The sequence below is a fragment of the Pomacea canaliculata genome, linkage group LG8 (genome assembly GCF_003073045.1).
Source record: "Pomacea canaliculata isolate SZHN2017 linkage group LG8, ASM307304v1, whole genome shotgun sequence".
NCBI lineage: Eukaryota > Metazoa > Mollusca > Gastropoda > Architaenioglossa > Ampullariidae > Pomacea > Pomacea canaliculata.
In genome coordinates this window covers 25,393,547-25,420,166 of record NC_037597.1, presented here as the reverse complement: position 1 = coordinate 25,420,166, position 26,620 = coordinate 25,393,547, and the positions used below count along the sequence as shown (strand labels likewise).

The 26,620-nt window shown below is 42.7% G+C and overlaps 3 protein-coding genes and 1 non-coding gene across 6 annotated transcripts; 2 read left to right on the top strand and 2 right to left on the bottom strand.

The window, feature by feature from the left end:
• The first annotated feature begins 442 nt into the window (after nt 1–442).
• On the top strand, nt 443–7,615 carry LOC112569838. The gene is made up of 10 exons (XM_025247853.1): nt 443–632; nt 1,056–1,185; nt 1,337–1,476; nt 2,548–2,649; nt 2,956–3,180; nt 4,044–4,403; nt 4,770–4,935; nt 5,196–5,441; nt 5,711–5,957; nt 6,182–7,615. Exons 2-9 carry the CDS (start codon nt 1,161–1,163, stop codon nt 5,734–5,736), a joined length of 1,290 nt encoding a protein of 429 aa, XP_025103638.1. The 5' UTR covers nt 443–632; nt 1,056–1,160; the 3' UTR covers nt 5,737–5,957; nt 6,182–7,615.
• Nucleotides 7,616–9,296: 1,681 nt separating this feature from the next.
• Nucleotides 9,297–16,494, top strand: LOC112570594 (penicillin-binding protein 4-like). Of its 2 annotated transcripts, none has more exons than XM_025249114.1 (9): nt 9,297–9,538; nt 10,356–10,632; nt 11,662–11,800; nt 12,135–12,305; nt 12,968–13,088; nt 13,453–13,592; nt 14,208–14,467; nt 14,660–14,771; nt 15,446–16,494. In XM_025249114.1, the coding sequence occupies exons 5-9, from the start codon at nt 13,029–13,031 to the stop codon at nt 15,486–15,488; spliced, it is 615 nt and encodes a 204-aa protein (XP_025104899.1). In that variant the 5' UTR covers nt 9,297–9,538; nt 10,356–10,632; nt 11,662–11,800; nt 12,135–12,305; nt 12,968–13,028; the 3' UTR covers nt 15,489–16,494. The 2 variants fall into 2 exon arrangements, with proteins under 2 accessions (XP_025104899.1, XP_025104900.1); XM_025249115.1 differs by having other exon boundaries at nt 9,297–9,549.
• On the bottom strand, nt 11,184–11,256 carry Trnar-ucg. Its single transcript has one exon. It is a non-coding gene; the product is annotated as a tRNA-Arg (tRNA).
• On the bottom strand, nt 16,418–25,941 carry LOC112570593 (protein dispatched homolog 1-like). 2 transcript variants are annotated; one of them, XM_025249112.1, is made up of 13 exons: nt 25,775–25,941; nt 24,606–24,954; nt 23,940–24,108; nt 22,049–23,654; nt 21,465–21,689; nt 21,211–21,336; nt 20,604–20,735; nt 20,141–20,267; nt 19,445–19,572; nt 18,703–18,777; nt 18,200–18,370; nt 17,606–17,821; nt 16,418–17,213 (listed from the first exon to the last, which is right to left on the bottom strand). In XM_025249112.1, exons 3-13 carry the CDS (start codon nt 24,008–24,010, stop codon nt 17,019–17,021), a joined length of 3,072 nt encoding a protein of 1,023 aa, XP_025104897.1. In that variant the 5' UTR covers nt 24,011–24,108; nt 24,606–24,954; nt 25,775–25,941; the 3' UTR covers nt 16,418–17,018. The 2 variants fall into 2 exon arrangements, with proteins under 2 accessions (XP_025104897.1, XP_025104898.1); XM_025249113.1 differs by having other exon boundaries at nt 24,606–24,908.
• Nucleotides 25,942–26,620: the final 679 nt, after the last annotated feature.

Genomic DNA, 26,620 nt, shown 5'->3' with positions numbered 1-26,620 from the left:
CTTCTCGCCCCTCAACTGTTGCTAAATGTTAAGAAAATCTGTCGCGCAAGGTAGAAAGACATTTTAAAAAAAATGATTAAATTCAGTGATCTGTCCATCAATCACTATTTCAGTTAGTACACGTCTTCCTACATATGTCTCATGTGTTTGCGTTTTCTTGTCTGCTAGACTGGAAATTACTTTTTTTATTTATTTTTGCCGTTGTCATTGGGTTGGTGATCTCATGCCAAAGACCTTTTTTTTTAAAGTGAGATTTCTTTGTTAAAACGCTAAATTTGATGAAGTACACAGGTACTTTTGTCGAGCGAAATCCTTGTTCAGTACTCAGCTTTAAAACTTCTCGTGTGAAGACGGATATGACCGAATATCTGTTAAGGTGTGAGGCTCCCTATCACAACCCCCCTACCAGGCCTGTTCCTGTTTGTGTGACTTGACATTTCATCGGCTCGACGTCAACAAAACATCGCTTGATCCGCTTCCCTCACTTCCGGTTGTTGGGCAAGAGCAACTTTCAAAGCTCATTCGACCGAGTATCTGTGAGACTGTCCAGTCAGGTACATACAGGTGGAGCTGTACATCTCATCTCAGACCATTCCGTGCTAAGAGCGAAAAGAAAATTCATCTTCGCGGAGGTGAAGACATAAAGCTTGGCTTAGAGCTCGCCCTGACAGGTTCAGTATGGAAGATATATCTCGGCTTATCCAACTTTTCTCTTTCTCTTTGTGAACTACCTTGTCAGATATATTTGTTTTGTTCATTTTGCGGCGTTCCTGACCTTAGGAGAGTTTCTTAAAAGTTTTCTTATGAGTATTAAAGTAACTGTGGCTGTAGTATGAGAAACAAGTTTGTGAATGTAGTTCAACTGTTGATTTTGAGGTTTATCTGAAATGTTTAAGATTCCGGCAAACTGATACGGACAAAATGTCAGTCTCGGTTATTTTTTCCTCACCCACCTTCTCCCATCCTTTGCCGATGTGTGGATGACTGAAAATATCTTTCCCTCGCTAGTAAGCAGCTGCATGTTGAATAAAGAGTTGAATAAATTCGTATCTCAGATTGAGGAGACTGGGACTGTGGAACTGGGGAGACTTCACAATGACATCCACATACGTAATGAGATCGCCACTTTCGTGGACAACTTTGTTAGCTACTCTAGGAATATGCACGAGGACCGTCTTTTCTCAGGTTTGTCTTTGATACGCAGTTATATGACAGAATTTGAAATGTTTTAACTTGATAACAACATTGTCCATATTCTACTCTGTGTGTGTGTGTGTGTGTGTGTGTGTGTGTGATGATGAGTTTCTACATGATGTTTCTCACTTGATGACCGCAGTCGACAGGCTCGTCGGCGGGGACATCCAGTGGTGTCAGCGAGGACGTTGTTGTGGCCTCCCTGGTGATTGCAGTGGCTGCGTGTGTGGGCGTGGCTGTCTGTCCATCATCTTTTGTTGCTACTTCTCGCGAATGCGTAAGGTAATGATCAAGTGATAACAAATGTGGCCAACCTGTACAAACATATCGCTTTTGCCTTTCTCCAATAAGTTTTCTTCGTGTTAAGGGTTCTTTACGCCTTTCTACAAAACTAAATGAAGCAAGACCAATTTAGACTATAATTTAATATTTATTGATATCCAAAACCTTTTCATAGTTTTGGAGAGTGTTTTAGTTGTTCATTCACATTTGCGTGAGGAAAAGAAGTGTTAATGTCTAATCTCTGCTCAAATTCCCCTTTTCTTTCATCGGTCACCGCGACTCAACATATGAGTGCGCAATGCACACGTGTGTACTCATACCTGTGTTGTGTGTGTGCTCTATGAGTGTGTGTGAGACAGAGAGCTTGTGAATACGTGTTTAGTATTCAGTTTGAGACCATGTTACCTGTCTTTACATACTACGTGCTTTCCTATATAGGTCATGACTGCAGTCTATCTAAAAATAAATCAAAGTCCGCCTTCTTCTCCCCCTTTACCCACCCTCTCCACCCACCCCAAACCTCTCACGTCTGCATTAAGTGAGACATTGTAAAGATGCACGTACTGTCAGCTCCACTGCTTGCATCCGCCTCATTGTGATGGCTTTCATCGGGTATCTATGTAATCCCTCCATCAACCGCTTGGTTTTCAGCCACCCCTGTCACACTTTCACGTGTGGGTGCGGCGTCTTGTCTTGATTAAGGACACGACCGTCAAGTCGAATGACCCGGATACCGAGTGTCTTACATTAAACAGTAGAGTCTCACGGGAATTCAGTGATGACAGCTGTGCTAAACCAAACAAAACCAGAGAACATTTTCTTTTTTAATAACAAGGATCTATCCGTTATCAAAGGCGAAAAAGAACCGTCACCTTGTATCGCTTTTCTCGAAAATTCCGGGTTACACGTGGCTTATCAGAGATTATCTTTTCGTCTTGGGGTTTCTAAATTTTACAGTTTAAGTTTGAAAAATAAAAAGGAATGATGATGATGATGATGAAGCAATTTTGTTTAGTCACGTTTGAAATAGATTGAATTTACTATTTATAATATGTGATGAAATATTTCCAGCACCGTAGAGCCAGCATGACAACTGACTTCAGCATGACAGAGAAGTACCACCCAGCGCCCGAGATTCGCGCTAATGACATCAAGGAGGCTTCTAACCCGGTGGTAAGGACTCTGGGGCAGTCAGATGATATTATTCGTAAGGAACGGGTGGGGAGTGGGTAGGTGACAGCAGTGCCAACCTTCAAATCACTCGTTTAAAAAAGTAAATGCGCTAACGGTTTGCTCTTTTCTTTCTGCAACCCTGTGACAACCCACTTCTCCAACTGTGGAACATGGATGCTTGACTGCTGCTGTCTGGGTGGTTTTATAATTAGAGTGAAGTGAATGCACACAAATGCCTGTGAATGTACATATACTCACTCGCGAGCAAAGTGCGGGAATAATAATTATTGTTATTATTGATGACAGCGTCAGGGACAAGTTAGCGCTGGTGTAGGGACACTCCGCCAGGTGTCGCTGTCGCTGCTCCAGGATCTCCTCCTCAACCTCTACAACGTCAACATCAAGATTAACGGCCATGCGCCACCTGCTGACTCACTGCCTTCACCTGCCGACCACGTGGGTATGACGTCAGCTGGCGCGGACCAGGTCCAAAGACAACTGAAGCTCGGACTGCTGAAAATCTTTCCTCAGGTGCCTGTGATATTCTCCTTCATCTTCTACTCACGATCCATTCAATTTCAATAAACTTCCCAGATAGCGAATTGTGTCCCTGCCAGCTACTTTATTTTTATTGATAATTTATTGACATACAACAGTCGGTTACCCAGCGTTTCTCGAGTGATATCCCCTTCTTTGTCAGCATACATAGGATTGGCATGGAGTAGATAAAAGGACGACAGGAGACGAGAGACGGAGTTGGACACTTGTAGTGACAGGGGAAATAAGAACAGTGATGGTGCAAACTTGCTCGCTCACTCACTCAATCCTTCTATCCACACACCTGTGTCTGTCTTTCCTTTCTCGAGTATCTACCCTCTCAGATTACAACATTTAAACATCAAAGTTTACTCTGTGTAGTGGAGGCTCTTCAAAATTTCTTCTGTACAGTAGATTTTTTTTTTAAAGTTTGGAGCTAAAGGTATATATATATATCCTAGAACGGGAAAGTAAACATTAAAAGTAAACAATCATCGGGGTAACATGTTCTAACCTAACATAGCCAACGACTTCCCCATTAAACTAAAATGAAATCGTCTGGCTGGCTGGGGGATCGGTTGATTTGAAAGGAACGTGTTTCCATCTAGTGGGGAGTTTGTACTATTATAAGGTTTTGGGGGAATGGCGAGGAAAGGGGAGGAAGCTGGATTACCCTAAAGAAACCTTCGGCATCCAACAAGTTTGCCTCGAGAGTCTGAACTAGGGACCTTAGTATCTTCCCTGCACTTTTGACAAGCATGCTGTATAGTGTATATCATAGCACTGCGCCACCAGGCGTACCCCAAGAAATCACCATGGCAACGTCTACAGAATAGAATGTTTCTGTTTTATTACAGGACCCAGGTAAAGTGGAGACTTTCCTGTCTCTGGGACAGGTCATCATGACCGCCAGTTCTGTCCGACAACTGATTGACGCCGTCTACCGCGTGGTGCGCGTGGGTGTGGGCGTGGTCAGAGAATGGGGCGTGGCCGGACAGGACCGAGAAGGCGTGGTTCCCTGCGAGGGCGTTGGTCACATCAACTTGGAGACGGAGGAGGAGGCAAACTGCGTGAGGCTGTCGTGGGATGCGCACAAGTTCTCCACAAACCTGCTGGACACGGTGTCCGCGGTGTGCCAGGCGCTGCGGGATGAGCGTCGCCAGCCCACACCTGTGGAGTACCTGGCTGTGCAGATGGCCTATCACCTGCTGGACAAGGTAGAGCTGGACTGTGCAACTGGTCGATTGTCTGATGAATAAAGTATGCTTGCAACATGCTGTACGAATGACTGTGTGACCACCACATCCCTTCCACTTCCGTTCTTAAGATTTAAACGTAAACGTAACGATATCCCAAAGTAAATAAGATGTCAGCTGTTGCCAATGTCCTCAGACACGCATTAAGTCTTAAGTTTCCCGTTGACTGTCCTCTAGAAGACACAACATCTATGATGCAAATCATGATGTCAGAGAGAAAGAGATTAGTGGAACTGTTCTAACAACTTGGTGATTTTCGTTAAATTTTGCTTTATACAAGATGTTCAGAAAGCTTCAGAAAAAAACTCCATGTCATATTCGTTCAAGGGCCAACAAATGATCGACTCAAGACACAGACCTCTTGGATGCCCTGGATTCCGGCCCCACTCGAATACCCAGTTAGCGCTGACAGACAGCGGCTACGGACATCTTCTGGGCAGCACGCGTCGCAGCGAGTGGCTCCAGGGGGTAGTCATCCACGTGCAAACCATAGGTTTGAGGCTTTCTTCACTATCATCAGATACTTTCTTTCACCCTGAACGTTGTTCGCGATCCTAGTCAAAAAGAAGAAATAAAATTGGGATGGACATTTATCGGGAGTATCTTCCGAGCAAGGTTCAGACGGAAAATGAATCACAAGATTTATGACGTTGATGATCCTTTCACGAACCCTTTGTCTTGCTCCCCTTCTTTATGACCCTCCTTAACCGGACCTATATTTGATGATTCACTCTCTGCGTGTTGTTGTTGCAGGTAGTTTGGAGGACAAGGTTGACTCTGCGCCCTCTCTCTACGACTTTGCCAAAGTGAGGCTGCACGTGGGGGACGCGGCGCCCACCACCTTTTTTGTCTCCCGAAAGCTCGTGCGAGCCAGAGATGGAGAGGCGCTGTCTGGAGAGGTTTGGGAGTCGGAGCTGTCCAAGATGGTGCAGATGATGTCTGCTTCTCTTTCTGCGGCCTTCTCACAGGGGGCAGCAGTGTGTCACGTGTCTATGGCGAGTAAGATGATGATTTTATATGTATATACTGCAACCAGGTTCACTCCGATCTATAAAGACACTTTTACAAAAAAGGGAGAAATATCACGTGCATCTTTCCTCATTCGTTCATCCCTTTCTTGCAATTTCTCTCATCTGTTCCTCTTTCATCGCCAGCGTTTTCCGTAAGAGAATACAGTGCAAGCTTGTGCCTTACCAGGAAAACCTGTAAGCGATTGTTGTAAAGAAAAGAAACATCAGTTCTTGCTCATGGTGTCTCTATTCCGACAGATCTGACTACACCTCACAGGCTGTGACCTTCATGACCCAGCTGAGGCCACTTGTTCGCCGCGAACGTCACCTGCAGGCCCTGTCGGCGGTGTGGGACGTGGGTCGAGCGATGACCGACGACTATTCTAGTGACAACGGAGGCGAGCCGAAGGAGAATGGGGGAGTTCTCACCACGAGGGTCATCACAGAACCCCACCACATCGCCCGGCGCGCCATAGAGATCACCCTCATGGGCGGCTTCGATCAGGTGTGACCTCGATACTTTTTTTTCTTTTACACAGAATAATTTGCGACTTAGACAATCTCAAATGTTGTCATGTTTAAGATTGCAAACTTCATGATATTTCACCTTAAAAAAACAAACGTGCACTGCTTATTTTCTCTAGCTGTAATAGGTGAAGAGGTAGTTGGTGGCTAGTTTCTCTAGCACTACACGGCTGCTGAACGTGAAACCTAATTTTTGTCTCTTAGGTCACATGGTTTTCTTCTTGCGATGACAGTGGAGAAGAGGCGACGAAAAACCTTAACGTCTTGCGCCGCCTGACGCCGCACCAGGTCCTCTCGCTCGTGCATCATGCGCACTCCCTAGGGATGCTGACGTGCTTCACTGGGGGCGTAACTTGCGAGGACATCCAGCCTGCAGTGCTGGGCGGCGCAGACGCCGTGGGCGTGGGCGGGGCGGGGCTGCTGCACGCGCCAAGTCCGGACAGGAACGACGCGCGATTAGGTCCCTTCCTGGAAGAGAACATCCCCCTGGTGCTGGCCTGTCGTGACGAGGCGGCCTTGTCCCCTCTGGGCCGCGCGGCCCATCTCCTGGCCCGTCTGGACGCCATGTTTTTCGAGGGCTCATTGGCCAGCGCCGAACGGTCTTCGCAAGCAGCTCTTTGACGCCATCGTGGACAACAACGAGCAGGTCATTCGCTCGGTGACCAGCAAGTTGGATGACATTGTTGGCCTGCCCAGCGAGTTCGGCCACCCCTTGATGGGTGTGGCTCGCCGCCTTCTGGCTCGCAAGGCGCCCGCCCTGAAGGACGAGGCCGACTCCGCCTATGAGTGGGCCATGTTCACCACGCGCCTCCGTGCACTGGTCAACAAAGGTGACGAGGGAGGCGTGAGCGAGGAGTACGCGGGTGAGCCATGGCACACGTACCGGAAACGCTACAGAGCACGACGAGAAGGCGGCAAGGGCTTTTTCCGCCAAGTATCCTTCCAGGTGTCCTTGAAAACGAATTTTTGAAAAAAAGGGGGTCACCCGACTGAACCTCTACAGATTTCGGGTGGGCCGTTGGATGGATATTGATTAGCGATAGTTAACGGTACATAAGGATTAAAAATATACAGAACTGCAGTTGATCCTTTGTGTAAGAAGTGAGGATTTATGAAAATGTCACAAAATGAGTGGTAAACTGGAATCAGAGATATACGACCATGGGTAGTGGTGATGTGGTGGTGGCGAGCTGTATGTTACAGTATTTAATGGACAGTCGCACGATATTTTTATTTGTGCATTTCTTTGTTAAGAAGCATATTATCATACATCTGTTGCTAAAATTGCATCAAGTAGAACAATGTGTAATACATTTTAACAAAGTTCATCATTTAACCAGAATTAGTGCTCTCTCTCTCCTCTCTCTCTCGTGTATTTCTCTGGATTGTTATCCACTGTTACAACTGACAACTGCTCCATCACTTAGTTATTTGTTAATACGAAACTGAGTACTGTTCCGATGATTTTGTGCCAAAATTTAAATGAGATTTGCTTTGGAGAGTGCCAGGTTATATTTTGTTATACATATCACAGCCTCTACCTGATGTCTCATTTTGTATGTTTATATCATAAAAAATGCAAAATATATGATTTGTGAAAAGAAATATATTAATAAAAACGGATTGTTTGCTTTAAAATTCATTTTTGTTATTCATTTAGCCAATCTGCATATTATAAATGCTAAAGAGAGTTAAATAAATAATAGACGAAGACTAATCGAGATAGAAGACATATACGGATTTGGTTTTGTTGTGACTTAAAGTCTTCCAAGTGAGATATGAGTAGTGGTGATGTACCAAGTGTGACGTCACATTATGGAGAATAATAATGATCATAATAATTATGATAATAATTACATTTATGGAATAGCTCACACATCTTTACGAACAGTAATACAGGCACGTATTCTTCATATTACAGTCAAGCACATAAGCATATGTGGACAGTTAGAAGCATGGATTGAAAGTTATTTATTTTATTTTTTTGGTAAATCGCTTTGAGCCTGCCTTTGATGGTGGTGTAAAGTGCTATATAAACCAACTTTATTATTAGTATTATTCTTACTTCATCAGCTGTTTAAATGTAAACAATAATAAAGCATCTTTTAGCTACGAGAGAAACGAGCTCAAGACAGTCGGTCTAAAATACTCCAAAGTCGCCATTTGCAGTCAGATAAAACATAAGCACAGAAATCTGAAAAAAAGTCTTCAAGCCGGAGGAACAAAAGACACACAACAATGACAAACTGAAACCTTGACACTCACGTGCTGGCAGCTTTCAGTCATTACAAAGGGAAATAACGCACGAGGGGACGTCACTCAACGGACCGCAAGGCGCATGCGCACGTCGTAGAATTCAATATGGCCGCTGGTCGATCCCTTTGAAACTAATGAAACCTCTGATGTCCGGTAAGAGATAATGAATGTCAAGCTTATGTCAATTCAGCTGATGAGGAATCGTCAATGCCGATAGATTCGGTAGATCAGAGGAAAATCGAAGATCAACAGTGGAAAGCAAGGGGACGTCACTGGCAGCTACTGAGAGTAATAGATCTAGAAACGCGGAACCAAGGAATTATAATGAAATGCTGTTACTCAGACAGGCAAAATGTGGAATGAATAATCAGAAGACGATGTAGATCAATGTGGTGGAGCTGGAGATTAAACGAGCGTCCATATTACATTCACGTTGTCAAGAAGTCGTCCGTCATCACTAACCTTTAAGCAGTGTTCATGATTTCAACGCGAAAACGTGTTTTGTTTATTTGTCAATCTTATTCATAAGGTGGCCTCCTACGTCGCTTTTGATGGTATTAAGAATTAAATAGTGTAGTTGTCTGTGTGCGGTGTTGTCCGGCGCCGTCAGCGCTTTGATGCGGTATCTGACCCCACCTTGACCTGCCAGTGACCGCCGCTCGGCTTTGACTAGAGCCGCCTACGTCATTCCTGCAAGTGCGTGAGTGAGTGTGACTGATGCAAGTCTTGGTACCTGAATGTTCGGTGTGTCTGAGAGAGAGAGAGCGCGCATGTGTAACGAGTAGATGCGGGATGTTTCTAAATAACTGTTGTACAGTGTATGTCAGCCCTGAGTGAGAGTGAGCGGTAGGGAGAGGAGTAGTTGCAGTTGTAGTCGCACTCTGAGTAGTGTAAGACAGTAGTTGTAGAAGCTGTCGAGGGCATGTGTTGCCGATACTTTAATTTATTGTTGTGTCAGGCGTGAAGTCGCCTTTAATCAGCGATTGTCGCTGTTGTAAAAATTCCGAAGGGCGTGTCGCTATTGAAGTCGCAGATGTCGCTGTAGGTTAGTCTCAGCGTGTGTTGCTGACTGTGTACTCAGCGTAGGTCGCTGATGTGCACGTGTAAACAAAGTGCTTTGTTTTGAAATATCTTGGACAGCAAAGACTCAGTTTCTTGGAGAGGTTGGCACCGTATATTAAGGACCCGAGACGAGCCATTGACGACGATGTAGATGGGACTTCGCCGCTCAGTCTAATACGGGAAACAACCATCATCCATATTTCCATGTAACAGATGGTGCATCCTGATGATGTTTGGATGAAGGTGAGGGCTAGGTAAGCAGTACAGGTTGTGTACACGTGTTTCGCGCAGCCTTCAGTACTCCAAGGCAATTCTATTATCGTGCGCAGAGAAAGTATGTTAAATAGAAAAATAAGACCAAGCACAAACAACATCTCGCGTTTCTCACTGTCTCTTTCGATAATAAAGTTTGTCATGATTATTATCCTGCCATTATCTCCTTCTCTCTCACAATGGTAGATGCCTACATCGGTTCTCTCTTTCTCTTGTAGCATCTGTCAATGGCTTTTAAGTTTATGAATGCAGTAATGTCGTGATGTATAAAATGTCAGTCTGGTCTGTGCGGTTGGATTCTAATGACGCCTAGTGTAATAAAACTGTTGGAGCGGTTGGAGGCGCAATGGCTAAAGCGCTTGTCGCCATTACAGTGATACTCGGTTGTCAGGGGTTCGTTTCTCAGCTACGACATATCTTTTTCATCGTCAATATTTCTCGTCGCATACTCTGGTCTCCTCTACTGTGTGTGCTTGCTCGTGTATGAAGGTGCATTCGATGTTTACCTTATGTCGTCTATGTTCATGTTTTCCGTGTGTATGTAAAACACTGTTAATATAATTAATATTTTAAGAACAAGAATATGCATATCTCAAAAACAGAACTGTTTCCACTTTAATTGTAATCCTCTCAGCATCCTTCCTAAGTTAAGAAGAGATAAACACTATGATCGTTTGTCTGACCTTCCTTTGAGTGGACTGAAAGGTCAAGGTACTGTGCGAGGCAACAAGAAGCGAGCAACGTGTTTTCATATCATTTCTTATCTCTTATCTCTGTTTTGACACAGTGAACCATGACCTGGCAATGCACGCTGTCTGACAGACTGTCCTGACGAGTCCTGAAGACGAGCTGCTGTAGTCTGTGTGGCCAGGATGATGGTACTCGCCAGGATGAGGGGCAAAATGTTGCTGACGTTCGTGATGATGTTTCTGATGACGGAAATTAAGACGACTGCTGCGGAACTCCCTGCCGCTCTTCAGCAGCAGATGGACGAGGTGATCCAACAGGGAATGAGGTGCAGAAACATCCCAGGCCTTGCTGTGGCGATCGTGAAAGATGGTCAGGTTGGTGTTGCCCTCTTCAGCTAATATGGTTTGACCCTGGGTATGACAGCTACTGTAAACGCGGATAGCAAGGGCTTAGCGCGGGACGTTATGCAAGCACGTTAATACTTAGATACATTATGCAAGTACGGTTAGCACTTGACAACATTAAGTCTTGGGTCAATAGCTTGTTTGTGTTTAGAGCGTATGCGAACAGTAGACAGAAATGGACGAGAAGGGTAATGTGCGCAGCTATCTGATTCGATACTCGCGTTGCGTAGTGTACTTCCCTTAGCTAACTGAACTGTTTTAATGGACACATGGCTCCTTTGAGCGCTGAAAGAGATAAGGCAGTAAGGGAGAGATGGGCACCGCCCTCACACAAATGCTCACCCACAAAAAGAAACGTTGGTTAGCATCTCACTCAACAAACGACTTAAAAAATAAAAAAAGAGGCTAACTAACGACCTTAATGTTGTAACTTCTCCTGATAAGTCAGGTAATCAAGTACTGGGGTGAAATAATGTCCGAAAAAAGAAAGAAAGAAAAAAATGAAAACGAATATCATTCTGCGACCCCGACGAGATTCGAACTCGCAATCTTCTGATCCGAAGTCAGACGCCTTATCCATTAGGCCACGGGGCCGGCTTGTCAAAGGTCGCTTACATAGAGTTAAAGCGTACAGACACATTAACGCACATAGCGGCATTTCAGGAGAAACATTTTGTAATTTATTCCCCCGTTGAAATAGCACAATTATGAATTGTATACATTTATAAATAATCTTAGAGAATACAAGCACACACAGAGACATTCATTTACTATGCTGACACAAAAGACTGACATTTAAACCGTTAATTTGAATTCTACCTTGATTTCTTTCTTTTCTTCTTCTTGAACCCTTTTCTTTTTATGTTTTATTAAAAGAAAACGCAAAAAATATTACTGACTTAAGTCTGACTCCTTCCAAAGCCACTTGCCCCTCCCCCTGAATTTGCCGGCCTGCTTCTTGCTATAAATAGCCTGTTGTCTGCCGGCTTCGTTGAACAGGTGTTGTTGACGAAAGGTTATGGGGTCAGAAGTCCGGATACACCGAACCAGTGACGTCAGACACTCTGTTTGGTATCGCTTCGCTGACCAAGGGTTTCACGGCAGCGCTGTTGGCAAACCTCCTTTCCGCCGACCACAGGTGAGTAACTCAGGTTGCGAAAACTTGGCTTGAACCGGAAACAGAGACTGTCACCTCTTGGCTTCCGGTTTCCTTTTAACGACAGTTATACATTCAGGGAGGGAGGGAACGAGTGAGTTAGTGGTCAAGATAGTGAGTGATAGAATATCCTAGTAATGAGTCTCATTTTAGTAAGGATTGTCGACAAGTGGTTTGCCTTTGCATTCCAATGTTTGTTTATATTAACGTGAAGTGAATAACAGACATCTTTCTCTAAGCACAGTCTCCTGCTATTCTTTATTTTTAAAAATATATTTAAGTTTTACTAGCTGCTTTCTGCTCTCTGTCAAAAAAGCCGAAGTCTGTCGACCAACATCTACCACTTTTTCGACAAGGGGTCCTTGTTCAACGACTCTCTGAGGTCCACTTATGCTACAGTTGAAGATCTGCTGGCTCACCGGCTGGGCATCCCGGAGAACAACTACATCCGTCTGAGCACGGACATCACCAGACAAAATTTGGTCGAGTAAGACTACAGTCAGCAGAGGCTGCCTTTATATTAATGCATTGTTCACGCAAAATTGCTCCCAGATCCTGTTCCCGTTTCTTGTAACACGAAGTGAAAATAGGACCCAGAGGGAAAGTAGATGACAAACTGACAGTGCAGTCAATCAAATACTTGTTACCAAAGTAAAGCAGACACGTAGACTAGCCAATCTCATTAAGGTTTGATCACGGACGTATATCTCTGCTGGACTGCTTGCAGACGTATTTTTCGTGTAAGAGTCTAGAACGAGGCCAAAGCACAAATTCGCTTCCGGTTTAGAGCTCAACATCAAGAAGTAGAGCAGATGATGCAACCTCTTGTATTGACGGAGGTACAAAAGCTCAAGCTCAAGTGTTTTTGTCGTAGGAAGTGGAGAGCAAGGAGTTTTGCCGGGAAGAAAAAAAAAAGTAACCAAGCAACAAATTTATTGCAAGTCTTTTGTTTACTTTAAGAATTTTATCGCGGTTCCGGATATTAAACTGCCAAATGGTTCACCGAGACCCAGGAGCTACACTTTTGCTAGAGGCGTAAACTTGGTCTCGGCAAACAGGCAGCGATGAAGAGATAAACGTCGATGGTTTGATTCGATTAAGGGGGAGTTTTAGTCCTCACCCTCAATGTGTGTGTGCTGTATTTAATAGAAGAATACGGTACCTGCCAAATGAGGGAGGTTTTCGAGATTCCTTTTTCTACAACAACCTCATGTACACCCTGGCTGCTGTTATTACCGAGAGTCTTGGAGGGCGGCCTTGGGAGGACATGGTGAGTTCTTCACGTCTGTGTGCGTTCTTGTCTGCCATTCTGTCTGCACGACCGTCCTACTGTCTGCATATCTGTTGAGCAGGCAAGTGATTTAGCTTGCTGTAGTTTTCATACCCATACTGTTTGAGACTGCAGTATTAGGTACAACAGGCAAAACGCTGATGTATTTCAGCACGCAAAAACATTTGTTATTTACACCAAGACGGGGACGTATTCCTCACAAATGCTGCTGCATGTAAACAAATAAATTCGGAAGAATAAAAAATATCATAATAGCTTTAACTTTATTGAACGAGCACGGTATCCTAAAAATGTGGCTAGTTAAGAAGTACATTCACTATCAACTATTGTTTCTTTGTCACAGGTGAGGGAGAGTATTTTCACCCCCCTCGGGATGAATCGGTCCACATTTGTCACCCAAGCTGATTTTGGCGACAACGTGGCACTCCCTATGTGCTCTGAAAGTGGGGTGGGATTGGTGAAGTGTTCACTGGACTTCATCAGGTAGGTCAAGAACAAGAGATTCGCACTGTTTTCCAATGAGATCAGGTTAAAACTGTCCAGGTAAAGTTAATTCTTACGTTGTCTCAGTAACGACAGCCACCTTCATGCCACCTGTATGCAAGATGCTAAGACTCGGAAACTGCGGAACTGAAAGGCTGTTCTTCAAATTTCTATGTCGTTTCAATATATTTTTAAGTTTTTGAGTCTGAATATTTTTAGTTCAGTTTGTTAGGGATGAAATCGAGCTCAAATCACAAAACATCCCATATTCCCACCAAATATGTATATATATATAAACAATCTTTAATAACGGGATAAAAGAATAACCCAACAGATGTAATTTACCATGTAGCCCTCAATCTAAAATAAATACAGCATTACTACAAAACAAAGGTACTACAATAAATCCAGGGAGAAAATTAGATTACACTTACAAAGATTGGGGTGACATTCAACAGGTATTTTTTTTATTTCGAGTAATAAATAAGAAAAGACAGAGGGAAACAATAGACAGAGTTCAGATATGTGTGTTTGTTTGGGCTGTAAGGGTGGAGCAGATAGTTCTCCCCAGTGACCGAGGCCATCAGCATCTTTTGTCTTCTTGACCTGTTGCAGACACTGGGGGTCATTCATAGGGTCGGGGAATGTGTTTAGTTCTGCCCGCGACATGTCGCAGTGGTTGCTGTGTCTGCTTAACGACGGGACGGCAGCGGACGGGAGGCGAGTCCTTGCACAGGGCCTGGTGGACACCTTGCACAAGCCCCAGAACACCATCCCGCTCTCCAGCTACGCCAAGTACTACATGAAACCAGTCACACCGCAAACCTTCAGTGGCGACACCTATGGTCTTGGGTGGAGACTTGGCTACTACAGAGGTGCATGGGTGCTTCGTTTTCCTCCTCCTCCTCCTCCTCCTTCTCATCATCATCATCATCATCATCTAGTACAGGATTAAAGCAGACTTTAGGTAGCTGACGTGATACTGATTGAGCATGACCCATCCAGCCTCTAGGACACCTAACATTATCAACGGTTCCAGCAGACAAACATTGTATATATGTTTACAGGATATCGAACGGCCCATCATTCAGGTTCAACCTACGGCTACGACTCCTACATCACACTCTTACGGGACGAGAACATCGGGATCTTCTCCACGGCAACTGGCAGCGATAACAAGTAGGTCAATCCGATGACACAACAGTGATAATGGCATGCAAAGGGGACATGGATGATAAACCAGTATAAACCAATCACTTGATAAGCTGATCAGGGCAGCTATTTACGATGTTCACATTAGACTGAGTTACATTGAAGACTTTGTGCTGTGGCAGTGGCTGTGGTGGTAGTTGATGCGAAGGTGATGGAGGTGGTGGTCGTTCAAGGGACTGGAGGATAAAACTGATGACACCACACCTCACCCACCTACACTCCACTGAATCTCAGCGTCTAAATGCATTCAGTATAAAGCTAACATCCTGTTTTATAAATGTTTTAATGGTTCTATCACATACCTATCTGTCGAACTTCATTGTTTACACAACGCCTCCTCTCTAATCCTTTTCTGATCCAATCTTTGCATTCCTCGGACCAGCCTTCTTCTTGTTCTTTTCTGTCTCTCATCCTCTTACTTAGAATGAACTGCACTCTATAATTTCCCTTTCTACACAACGTCTCTTGAAACTTATTTTTTTCTCTTTCCATATTGTGTATGTGTGTACGCGCGCGCGTGTTCTTTCATGTGAATGCACCATAAATTGCTGTTCAAGAATGCGTGCTTTATAAATCTACATTTATTATTATTTTCATCATTACCTAAACTTATTTCTGATGTGTATGCTTTTATGTCACAGCTTTGAGTTTCGAACGGCACTACACACTTCCTGGCAGACCTGACTATGAATTTTTCTCCTTGGATAAACTCGTCGACTGTCTGCACCTTCCCTGACCCGTGGAGATCGAACACGGCACACACCAAGAGGAACGCACCGACAGAGCCCCTCGTCCATCATTTTCAATACGGTGAGAATGACATCATCGAAAACTCCCATCCAATCAGCCGGAAGTACACTAGCATCGAACAGGTGGTGGCGCGCGCAGCCTCACTTCCGCTAGCCAGGTACGTGGGGGTGTTTGGCCACAGTGCATATGGCGAACTGAAAGTGCAGCTGAACCCAGAGACCGGTCAGTTGGAGCTGACCTATGGCATTGGACACTGGAGGCTGCAGGCGAGTGCTGGTCACAGGTTTCAGGGACGATGGCTCAAGACCCGCCCATCCTCAACATGACCTTCGAGTTCTTGGTCGGCAGCGATGACGTGTACGGGGTCAAGGCCCCTGGTTTCGAGAGTCCCATTGTTCCCATTTTCTACAGAAGGAGCGATGCTGCTGTGATTGGCTGACTGCAAGTCTCTGCACGTCCTCAAACTTCAAGTTTGGTTGAGTGACCGTTGCCATTGTTACGCTGCATACAATATGTCCACCAAGAGTGAATTGTGAGTTTAGTTCACGAAAAAGGAGTCAAAACATCGAAAAATGTCCAGCAATTACTCATATCCATAATAAAGTTCAAACGGGATTAGTGATCTAAAGTTGGTGTAATATTTTTATGAAATTAAGAATACGGTGCTTGTACAACATTTCCACAACATTAATAACATATGAAAACAGGAAAAGCCTTATTTCCAGTTATTTTGAGATGATACCTTATGCCTAAATATGTCTTATTTTTGAGGACATTTTACGTGGCGGGTTAGACTAAGGAAGAACAGGATGACAAAAAGAAACCAAGAATTACATAAATAAGAGACACAAATATTGCCAAGGTATTAACAGATCTTTTTAATCGACATTGCTTCCTCGTGACTAAAAAGTATGACATTAAAAACATTTCTTAGCCGCTATTAAGGATTTAAGCGATTTTTTTTAGTTTGGTGTGCAGAGCTCAGTGAAAGATATTGGTTCACACAATCTGAAATAAACCCCACCAGTGCTACCCACATAGTCCTTCGAAGACAGATCCACAAAAGAGTTTCACTGCTCTACAATATTTAAAAAGCAGAATATATATCTATATATATATAGATCCTTAAAGTTTTCAAAATATTTTCAGAGGAAGATTAATTACAGAAATACCGATGATAAAGTATATCTAAATTTTCACGATGATGTGATCTTAATACTAATTATTATCAATTATGTAGATTTCTGCAGTAGTCTTCTGATGTATCAGCACAGCAAACTTTAGTGATCATCTCCGGAATATTACAGTCTGCAAACTTTTTTAATATGCTTACTAGATACAGTAAAAACTTCATGATTAAATGCCACTAAGGACTTAATTTAAGGTAGGAGTGATATTGGTTTATGAGAAATTAAGAGACTATTCATCAAGATGAATAAATCTCTTGTCCAGTTGGCCCGGATTTCAAGTGCCCTTCATCATCCTTTTTTGCTGGACAGTTTTTTTGGGGCTAGTAGGTTTCAAACAAAACAGACGTCTGGCTAGTGCCCTGATATCTGCAGTGTCCCCCTCCGGTCCAACGATGCCCATGAGTGTAGTGAACAATCCCATGGAAAACAGCAGCGAAAATCCAATGGTGCAGAACATGAAGACTCCAAACTATACCATAGAAAAAAGATACAAAACATTATCATGAAATTGCACTGTTTATAAATCGCTAACTGGTAATTTAATAAAACAATAACAATCTCTTAAATATATCCTAACAGTTTTTCATCAGCATTTGATTTTTTTATTCAATAACGCACAACGCAAAATTGGATTGGTAGCTTCTCAAGGAATCCCAAAAAGACAGCAGTTTTATGGTAAATAATCAATTTCCTTTCTTACAAGAAGAGGGAGAAGATGTAATTGCATAGAAAGGGGAAATAGAAAAGTGTAAATCCTGTTTGACTTAAAATTAAGTCAGTAAAATTAATTTTTTTCAAAATGTAAAAGATAAAGAGACAGAGAGGGATTGAGGAAGAACAAGAGTTAGAGGTTATTTACACCTGAAAGAAAAATTGTATCTGCGCGAAGAATGTGAAGAAGGAGGCTCCGAGTGTAGTACAGGCTCCAGAGAAGATTGGCAAGCCCATAGACCGCAGGGCATCTTGCAGACGACCAAGACGGTCGTGTTCAGGTGACATGCAATATCCTTCCGCCAGGTGTACGACGTAGTCCACTGAGAGCCCCACCACGAGACACATGTTTAAGGACACCATCACCTGAGGAATATAAGCAATGGTGAAGTATAACGCTTTAAAAATTTTACCAAGACACTAGACACAGAAAGAGATAAATAAATACAGATATTCATACACGTGTGTTGCGGGTTCACGTTTTACTGGCACACACCTGCAAGTTGCACACTAAAGGCAAGTTCACACCATTCTCACCTCGAGACTCATTTTTACTGACACCTGTGTCTGACACAGTTTACAGAAGGGTTTTCGATAAGTAAATTGATGATTCTCCTGCAACTAACATGCTATTCACTTACATCCTGCATAAAAGCAAGCACACAGGTAGGCATTGATGCATTGATGCAGAACAGTCGAGAAAGGTGAAGGGCAAAGTAATGGTGACAGCCACTTGACACTCACCCCCATGGACCAGCCCATTAGAGGGATGACGCCGATGACACAAGCAGTGATGGCAGCGATGATGAGTGTGGCAAGGACGCCGTTGATTATATTACAGGTAGACAAGACCAGAACCGGAAGTGCCAAGAGAACTCCCAAAAGAATTCCAAAGATAGCGTTATCCACCAGCGCCTTGCCAAAGACAGACATTTAATGGTGCGTGTGTATATAAATCTGGAATATGCGATCAAGGTTTTCTTTTTAAATTCTTTACTTTTCTTCCTTAGTGATGGTTGGTGCAGAGAAGATTTCGACAGGTATTTTAGGTTAAAAAAACAAAGTTTTAATGAAAGTCACACCGATATCCACAAACACAACCACGAACACTGCACGTTGACAGCTAGTGAAGACATAAAGCAATGGATGTTAGAACAAATTAAAGATCTGGTATTACATAACTTTAAGTGAAAAATGTAGAAGCACTGGAAATGCAACGGCATACAAGTGACCTCAGGTAGAATTACCTTTTGAACTTTCAACCAGTGCCATGCGAAGGACAGCTGAAACCCGGTTTGCAGCTCAGGTGGCATCTTCGACAGCTTCACGGTCAAGTGCATGTACACAGGACATGTAGACATGGTAACAATAATTACTTATAATCATGGCATGCAACAAGAACAGTTTGAAGCCTTGTTTATCAATACAGAGTTTTTGTGAAGTGTCGAGCGTTACTAGCAATGTCTGGAGGATACGGCAATATGTATGGATGGGAAGAAGTTAAGGTCGGTGAGTTTATATATTGCTTGAAAAATATTTAAAATAGGGTGATAAAGGTGTGAATTTTGGAAAGGGGCTGAAAGATTTTTTTCATTAATGCTTTCTTACAGAAATACGTTTATTAGACATCACGTGAGAGAATAATAATAACAATTTTGACAATCTTTCTTCATAGTAGAAAAAAGGTGAATAAAAAACAAGAAAGCAAAAAAAGGAGCGGGTGGACAGAAAAGACTGGAAAACAAAAATGAAATGGAAAAAGGACGTAAAATAAAATAAAATAAAATATATATGTATGCAACAAAGAGAAACGTCAACAAATAGTTAAAAGGTAGAGTGAAAATCTGGATTACCATGCAAGTTAAGATGAGGTAGAAAACACACACACACAGAGTGACAGAGAGCGAGAGAGAGAGAGAAGTTGGAGAAGAAAAGGATAAAAAAGAATTTCATAAAGAAGAGATAAAAGAGGGAAAGCTTTGGCTAGACCTGCTCTTGCATGAAGCGCTCCCATTCCTCCAGCACAGAAAGGTGCTTGGTGTAGCCTATCGTCTCGAAGACGAGTGTAGTTCTAACACTTACACCCACGAACTTGATTCTGTTGCCCACATAAATGGCTGGAACACACGAAATACTTTCTATCGTTGTGACAGTACACAATAAACAAACTTAATCTTATGTGAGTTGTGATTATGTTGTCTGGTCAGTGTTTGAGCGTTTGATAACAACAGGTTCACCATTCAGCAAACTGTCACTCAAAAATAGAGATAGCTGTAAAAAGAAGAAAGGTCAACATCTAGTGGTCTACCGTGTTTGGGTTGGAAGGTTAATTAATAATAATTGAGTTTGTTGAGCAAGTTTCCATATGTGGAGGCGAACTAAATGCACTGTGCATGTGTGTGTGAAAGAGAAAGAGAAAGAGAAAGAGAAAGAGAAAGAGAAAGAGAAAGAGAGAATGATAAAACAAAAGACTAAGATATCACCTACACCCATTTTTATATTTGATTAAAATAACTTTACAATTCATATCGGTTAACATTTCTTTTAAAATACTGTTAGAAAAGTTTGTATTTATATATACGGGCGCTTGTGGGGTATATTTCAGTGTTCGTTTGTACGTGCATTTATGAAAAGATACTAAGTAACAAACAAGCAGGTGACAATGTAATATTCAACTCCACGTACTTTGATTTATTCCAAGTACTTTTCTTGAAGAAGTGGTATATTCTTCACCGATGAAGCTGCCGTATTTCAATAGGGCGTCAGTGTTATTTCCAGTGAAACCATTCCACAGCCAATATGTTAAAGGAATCTGACAAGAAAAATGTTTACAAAATACAGTGATTTTAAGTTAGTAAAATTATTTTTAAGTTATATCTGGCACTTGAAACAAAATGCAATCTCCCTGGTTGATATAGACAGACAGACTATCCCATACATGACATTTAACATTACACTTAAAATCGTTATCAACATATCAACATTCTTATTATTGCAGGAATATTTCATAAAAAATTATCTTTTTTTTTATTGTTTTAGTGTGTGTGTATGTTGCGTATGCATGCGCGTACGCGTGCACGATTATCAGTTACAAACAACTTTTGTCTGATTCTGTCAAAACATGGCTCATCAATTCTGAAAATCTTACATCCAGGAAATTGGTGAAATTCTCGTCAAAGGCAGAGACATTGTACAAATTGTTGTGTTGTGCCATAAAATCACGCGTTTTGTTCCAGTCCCAGGGCAGGCTGACATCCAGATTGGAAGTAGTGCTGTCTTTCTAGAGTCCAATGATTTGAGTTCATCCTTAGTTTGTATATTTGTTTACAGTTCAAGGAAATTTAAATCGATAAACGTTATCCTTCTCTTTCTCTCTCACGAACTCACACATACAGACATATTTATATAATACATATTAACGCACGCACGCGCGATTGGGTGCGCGCCCGCAAACACTTACTGACAAAGATAGGTAAAGAAATACTTCGTTGATGACGGTGCGGAAAACTCAGATTATTAGTGAGTGACCACGAAATTACACTGCCAAACTTTAACTGTTCGGTTGAGTTGTCGTAATTTGGTTAAAATATTATGTTTACTTGTAAAGCATACCATAATCCTATCGTTAAATCATATACGTCTCCAACAGAAGTAGGGAACGGGCTGCATGTTTAACAAAGAGCACCCACCGCCAGAAATCTGTTCTCTAGACAGGTGTACATGTTTATCAGGGGCAATCATCTAGTTCACCTCACCCGAAGGAATTTCTCCATTTCTGTAGCAAAGCAGTGGATTTGAAGCTCGTTTGACGTGAAGTTCCTCAAGATCGCCATTTTGTCCACCGCTTGCTTCGGCAGTTCCATCAAAGTTTTGCACAGGTCCTGCACACGGAAACAAGACTAATACAAGTTTCTAATCATCACATTAATCAACGAAGGAAATAACAAGAAAGGGGAAATGCCTTCTACGTCACATTCAGACAAATCAACTGCCATCATGTCACACTCACAGCGAAAGCTTTCTGTGACGCAGGCGTGCTGGCATCAAAGTTATTGTCATATCCTCCCGTGCCAAGACAGCCTTCCTCCGAGAAATGACAGGAGGACATGTCGCGTTCCTTTACGCCCCAGAGAAGAATGATGCTCAGCCTGTCGTCAGAGTCACTTGGTGCGAAGCCAAAGAACAGCAGACGGGACGCCTTGGCGTAGTTGTTGTTGTTTCTAAAGAACTGGATCTTGGATAAGAATATAACGTGGTCCAAACAAACATAAATTTCTAAAGCTGAGTTCACATATAGCACACAACACACGCTGGAAAAGCAACCAATCAGATGCCATGTGTATAGTTATTGCAAATCGGATGGGAGCAACTACGGAGATACAGATGAATGTAAGATCAAAGAGGAGATATATTATCAGCAAATTAATTTAACACGACTAAATTCCAGAGAAACCATTCTAAACCCGGAAGAAACATTGCAGGGAAGATAGCTGACATTAGTAGTTCATTATAGTTAATGTGGCGAGAAAATGCATTATTTGGCATCTTTTCTTAAATTCCCACTTGAGCCTTAGGGTTGTTAACCACACTGACCTGCTTGCTATCCAGATCCAGCCGCCCAGCCGAGATAGACAAACAGAAGATGATGATCAGGAAAAATGCCACCAGTACCCAGCGGAAGATTGGGTGCGTCACGAACCCAAAATATTGCTTACTGAAGAATACCACCAGACGGCGCGAGCTTTGTGTCCTGGTGACCTCATTTGGGTGAGACTCCTCGACCTCCTCTTGCGCAGTTAGCGTCCAAGCGATATCCCTGGGAGGTCTCTCCCCTCCCTTGTTTGGGCTGTCGAAAGAACCTTTCCAGTCGCCTACACCAAGTCCCTGCATTTCCGGCTCAGTGGCCATCTTCGGCATCGACTGGCTCCTTCGCAGTCGTTTCTTGTCCTGGACAAGAATCGACTCGCTGCGCGACTTGCAAGGTAAGGGTTTGCTTAGTTTGCAAGGGTTGACGGAAGACTCTGCATGCGGTTTGCATGCGTCTCGATCTAGAGAGTCATCCTGAACTGCCATCTGCACTTCTGGAGGACCGTCGTGACTTCGCCAAAAAGCATATGATTTACCTTCGAAAGAAACGTGATAAACAACTACTATGGCGACGAAAAAGGTGATGACAGAGAGATAATCGATGATGATCAAGATGGTGGCGAAGATACCGAAGGAGTAGGTGGCTAACAGCGGGGACGTGGAGTTGGCGGCAAAGGCTATCATGGTGGAGAACGACGTCACAAACATAGACTGGGCTGATTTCCGGTACGCTTCGCTGAGGCGGTGAGCCAGGCTGGGAAATTTGTAGTGACCAGAGTCAACCCACGAATCCCAGAACACAAAGAAGTCGTCGACGCCAATGCCGAGGATGATGAACAAGGCGATGACGTGAAATAATCCGAAGTAACGGAAGTCGAGGACGATGCGGTAGATGAGGTTGGCTTCAACAAAGCTGCACATGATGCTGAAGACGCCCAGGGTCGTGACCCAGAGTGTACGGGTGTGAAAAAGAAGGTAGAAGAAGATGAAACAGAGGCTGGCTATGGCCAACATCATGTCTTTCATAGCTTGTTTGAAAACTTCGTGTATCTCCAACGATCCGCTATAGTATAAGACCTCGAACTCTCGCACCGAATGCTGGTACTCCTCAACGATCGGCTTCAAAGCGGTGTGCATGAACTCCACCTGCAATTCCACATCTTTGTCAATGTTCCTCTCACCGTCACTTGGCCACCCTAAGGGAAGATAAGATTTAGTTACTTCTGACTTCACGAGGTTTGAAGTGATGATGTTGTCCTTGGCCAGACCCTCGAGAAGAAGTTTTCTTGTCTTTTCTGTGGTGAAAGCCGCGTATATGACTGCAGTGACATTGTCAAACTCGGGGTCGTAAAAGATGGGGCTGATTGGGGCGAAGGTGCCGTCAAAAAAGCGGAGGATGGAGTAGGGCTTGACGCAGACTAGGTCTTGTTTCAGCTGGCAATACTTGTTCGTAAACGCTGGTAAATTGTACAAACGATCTTCGATAGTTTTGATGATACGGAGGTTTTCTTTCGTGAAGATATTTTTCCCTTCGGCATAATAGATCAAGGTGAATCCCCGAATGGATGCGAATCGAGGCAACTTTGGGTCCCCGTAATCGGCTGCTGTTACCCTTAAAAAAATTTAAAAATCGAAACAGCACACATAAAGTACGAAAGAATATTAAAGAAGTCTTTCAAATAATTAAATCAATAGCTATTTCACGATTATACTAAAAGGATTCAAGAAGTGAAACTCAAACAGAAAACAGGAAAGCAAATATTTCGGATACAGGGGTGAGATAAAAAAAATAGATTACTAAGAGCCGCTAAGAATGTTTTAGTTTGCTTCCTTTTTGTGTGATGGCAATGTCTCGGGGCACTGTCACTTTTCTCAGATTACTGTCTTAACAGCATACCTGTTTTCGTAATTCTCACGAAAAGAAAAAGCTAAGTATCTTTTAAGCCACGGCTCATCTCTCAGTTCCATTGGCAGGCTTTTGAAGTTGAGTGGAAAGAGATTGTAACCGCTCAGTACGAGTACGATGGAGAGGATAACGAAGGCGAGATGGATGCCCAGATTCACAGCTGTAACAAGAAATATGGTGACAAACTTTTAATAATGGCTTCATGATGGTTGATTAAAAAAATAAAACAAATAATAATAATAACAACAATTGTGCAGTTATAGAGCACACTTTCTTACCCACTTAAGACAAGGTCAGATGTTCAGAAAACAAAAAAAGGAAGATGTCAACAAAAAGTGTAGGGAAACAAAGTACACTAAAATCAAAATCAGTTTAGGCGAAGGGACATTAGTATCTTCATCATTTGATTGATGAGTTCTATGTCATGGAGATTGCCCATGGCTTACCTTTCGCTTTATAGACATACACAGGCACATAGACACATAGGCATACAGGCACATAGGCACTCAGGCACAATTTATGCACAACTGATCTTGTACCAAGCTACCGGATCCACTAATTTCAATCTGTGTCCGTCTCTAATCTTCTGTGATGGAAATGCCCCTAATTTACAGCAAAAGGTGTATAGTGGTGTAATATCCATTAGATGATACTCACCTAGAAAAGTCTTTGGGTACTCAGCAATCACCCTGCAGATCAGGAGAGGCTTTTTTGCAGCAGGACCTGTTTTCTGAACCTTTGAGACACACGTTCGCTTTGGCTTTGTGTCCTCATTGGCCTCTTCTGGACCAGAATCCGTTGGGCCACGTATCCTGGTACGTGGTTTTAAGTGTCTGGAGACCTTTCTGCTTTGGGGTGGCGTCTTTAAGGCACTGTTTTTGCTTTTGGTTGTTCGTCCGCGTATAAATGCTGGGCTGTTGTGCCTTTTTCATTCATAGTGACGGATCAGTGGCGCCGCACCTTGTTTTCAGAGAGAAAACGTATTCACTCGTGTGGACTAGTCCATCTTTAAAGAAACAAAAATGAACAGGGTGGAATGATTAGTTGGAGAAAATAATAGAAAGAGAAAATACAGGCATAGTAGAAAGAGGGAGCCGAAGGAAAAAAAAAGTGTAAATAAAGAAAAGAAATGATTTTAGATTCTTTCCTAAAACGCAATCAAAACCACTGATGCTAAAGACTTTTTTAATCAGTACATTTCTCGGCTTAAAGCTTGCTTTAATTGTTCTCAAAAGAAATAGTACAATATTGTTCACCTCATTTTGACTGGATTTTTCAGAATAAGAAATAATCTATTTACCTTTCAATTTATCTTCTTCTTTTATTAATAAAGGATAACTTGAAGTGATATTTATTCTGAAGTCTTTCTGATTTTTTTTTAGTGTGTATATATATAATACTACCGTCTGACGTTTGTAAACAATCGTTTCCGACTGTAAAACAAAGAAGTATGACTGATTTGGAGTGCACTTGAACACAAACTGAGTTAGTACACATGAGAATAATCCTAGAGTGGCAGAAGTCTGTAAAAACCAATCAAAACACGTATCGAGTTTTTTAAAAATTAATGTACCAGGTAAGCTGGATGAAAGTATATTACTGGCTGGTAAAAGGATTTGAGAAGGTCTGCCATAAATAGGGAATGAACTGATATCTGCAGGTAGTAGTTTCACCTACCCCTGGTTGGGTAAATGTGCTTCGTGAATACGAGCCTGGAGCGGCTACTGGAGATGCGAGCCTGGAACGGCTACTGGAGATGCGAGAAAAAAAAATCAAGCTCCAGCTGAAAGAAAAGTTTGGTAAGACAAATGGCTCAAGCACTTTACCTCCAGACGCTGACGACTGTAACCTGGGAGAGATGCTGCACAGGACATCGTCCTCCTGCTAAAGATGAAGGTGCTGCGAGTCGAGCCCTGTCAGCACACAACTGACCAGCTGCTCGAAGACTCTGGCGACCCGCACGGCACCAGACGACACCGTCACTCAGTGGTGACGTATCCCTTACGTCATGACATTATGACGTATGTTACAGTTCCCCAAGTTGTTTCTATTTTTAACTCTGATTCTGAAGCCTTTCAGTCTGTGATCAGTCTCACAACAATAAACAAAGGGCTTAGTTTGTGTGACTAAAAAACGTGAAAGAATAATTTGTGAGAGAGATAATAATAATGTGTGTGTGTGTGTCAAAGCCAATATCTGATGTATATTTATCAACACTTATACCTCCACTTTGTGGGTTTTCGATTTATTTTCTGCAGTGTGTGTATTTGTAAGCTAAGGAGTGATTAATTGATAGTGTAATTCTAATTAAATATAATTTTAATAAAGACTGCACTGGTCTACAGTCATTTGTTACACGCTCGTCGTGTTTTTCCACGTTTTACTTTACGAATGACAATTTTTCTTGAGGTTGAGGTATTTTTGCAAGTAGCCTGAGTATTACTACTAAATATTCCTAAATATTGTTAACTGCACGTAATCAAAGCGTGATGAGCTCGACCGACATATGACAGTCCACAGGAAATGGCCATGTGTCACCCGAAAATGAAGATGCTTGTCATGCTGTTTGGAACGCAAATATTCCCACTTGTGTAATACATAGGAGTAATTAAGTACTCAAGTAACTGGCTAAAATATGAAGCAGAATTACAAAAAGCAACCGTCCGACCTGA

Coding starts and splice junctions, on each gene's coding strand:
- LOC112569838 (XM_025247853.1), top strand. CDS start 1,161: ATGCACGAGGACCGTCTTTTCTCAG. Junction 1,186..1,336: donor CGAGGACCGTCTTTTCTCAG/GTTTGTCTTTGA, acceptor TGATGACCGCAG/TCGACAGGCTCGTCGGCGGG. Junction 4,404..4,769: donor CCTATCACCTGCTGGACAAG/GTAGAGCTGGAC, acceptor TATTCGTTCAAG/GGCCAACAAATGATCGACTC.
- LOC112570594 (XM_025249114.1), top strand. CDS start 13,029: ATGTACACCCTGGCTGCTGTTATTACCGAGAGTCTTGGAGGGCGGCCT. Junction 13,089..13,452: donor GGCGGCCTTGGGAGGACATG/GTGAGTTCTTCA, acceptor TCTTTGTCACAG/GTGAGGGAGAGTATTTTCAC. Junction 14,772..15,445: donor GCAACTGGCAGCGATAACAA/GTAGGTCAATCC, acceptor TTTATGTCACAG/CTTTGAGTTTCGAACGGCAC.
- LOC112570593 (XM_025249112.1), bottom strand. CDS start 24,010: ATGGAACTGAGAGATGAGCCGTGGCTTAAAAGATACTTAGCTTTTTCT. Junction 20,736..21,210: donor AAATGGAGAAATTCCTTCGG/GTGAGGTGAACT, acceptor ATTGGACTCTAG/AAAGACAGCACTACTTCCAA. Junction 17,822..18,199: donor TAATGGGCTGGTCCATGGGG/GTGAGTGTCAAG, acceptor TATATTCCTCAG/GTGATGGTGTCCTTAAACAT.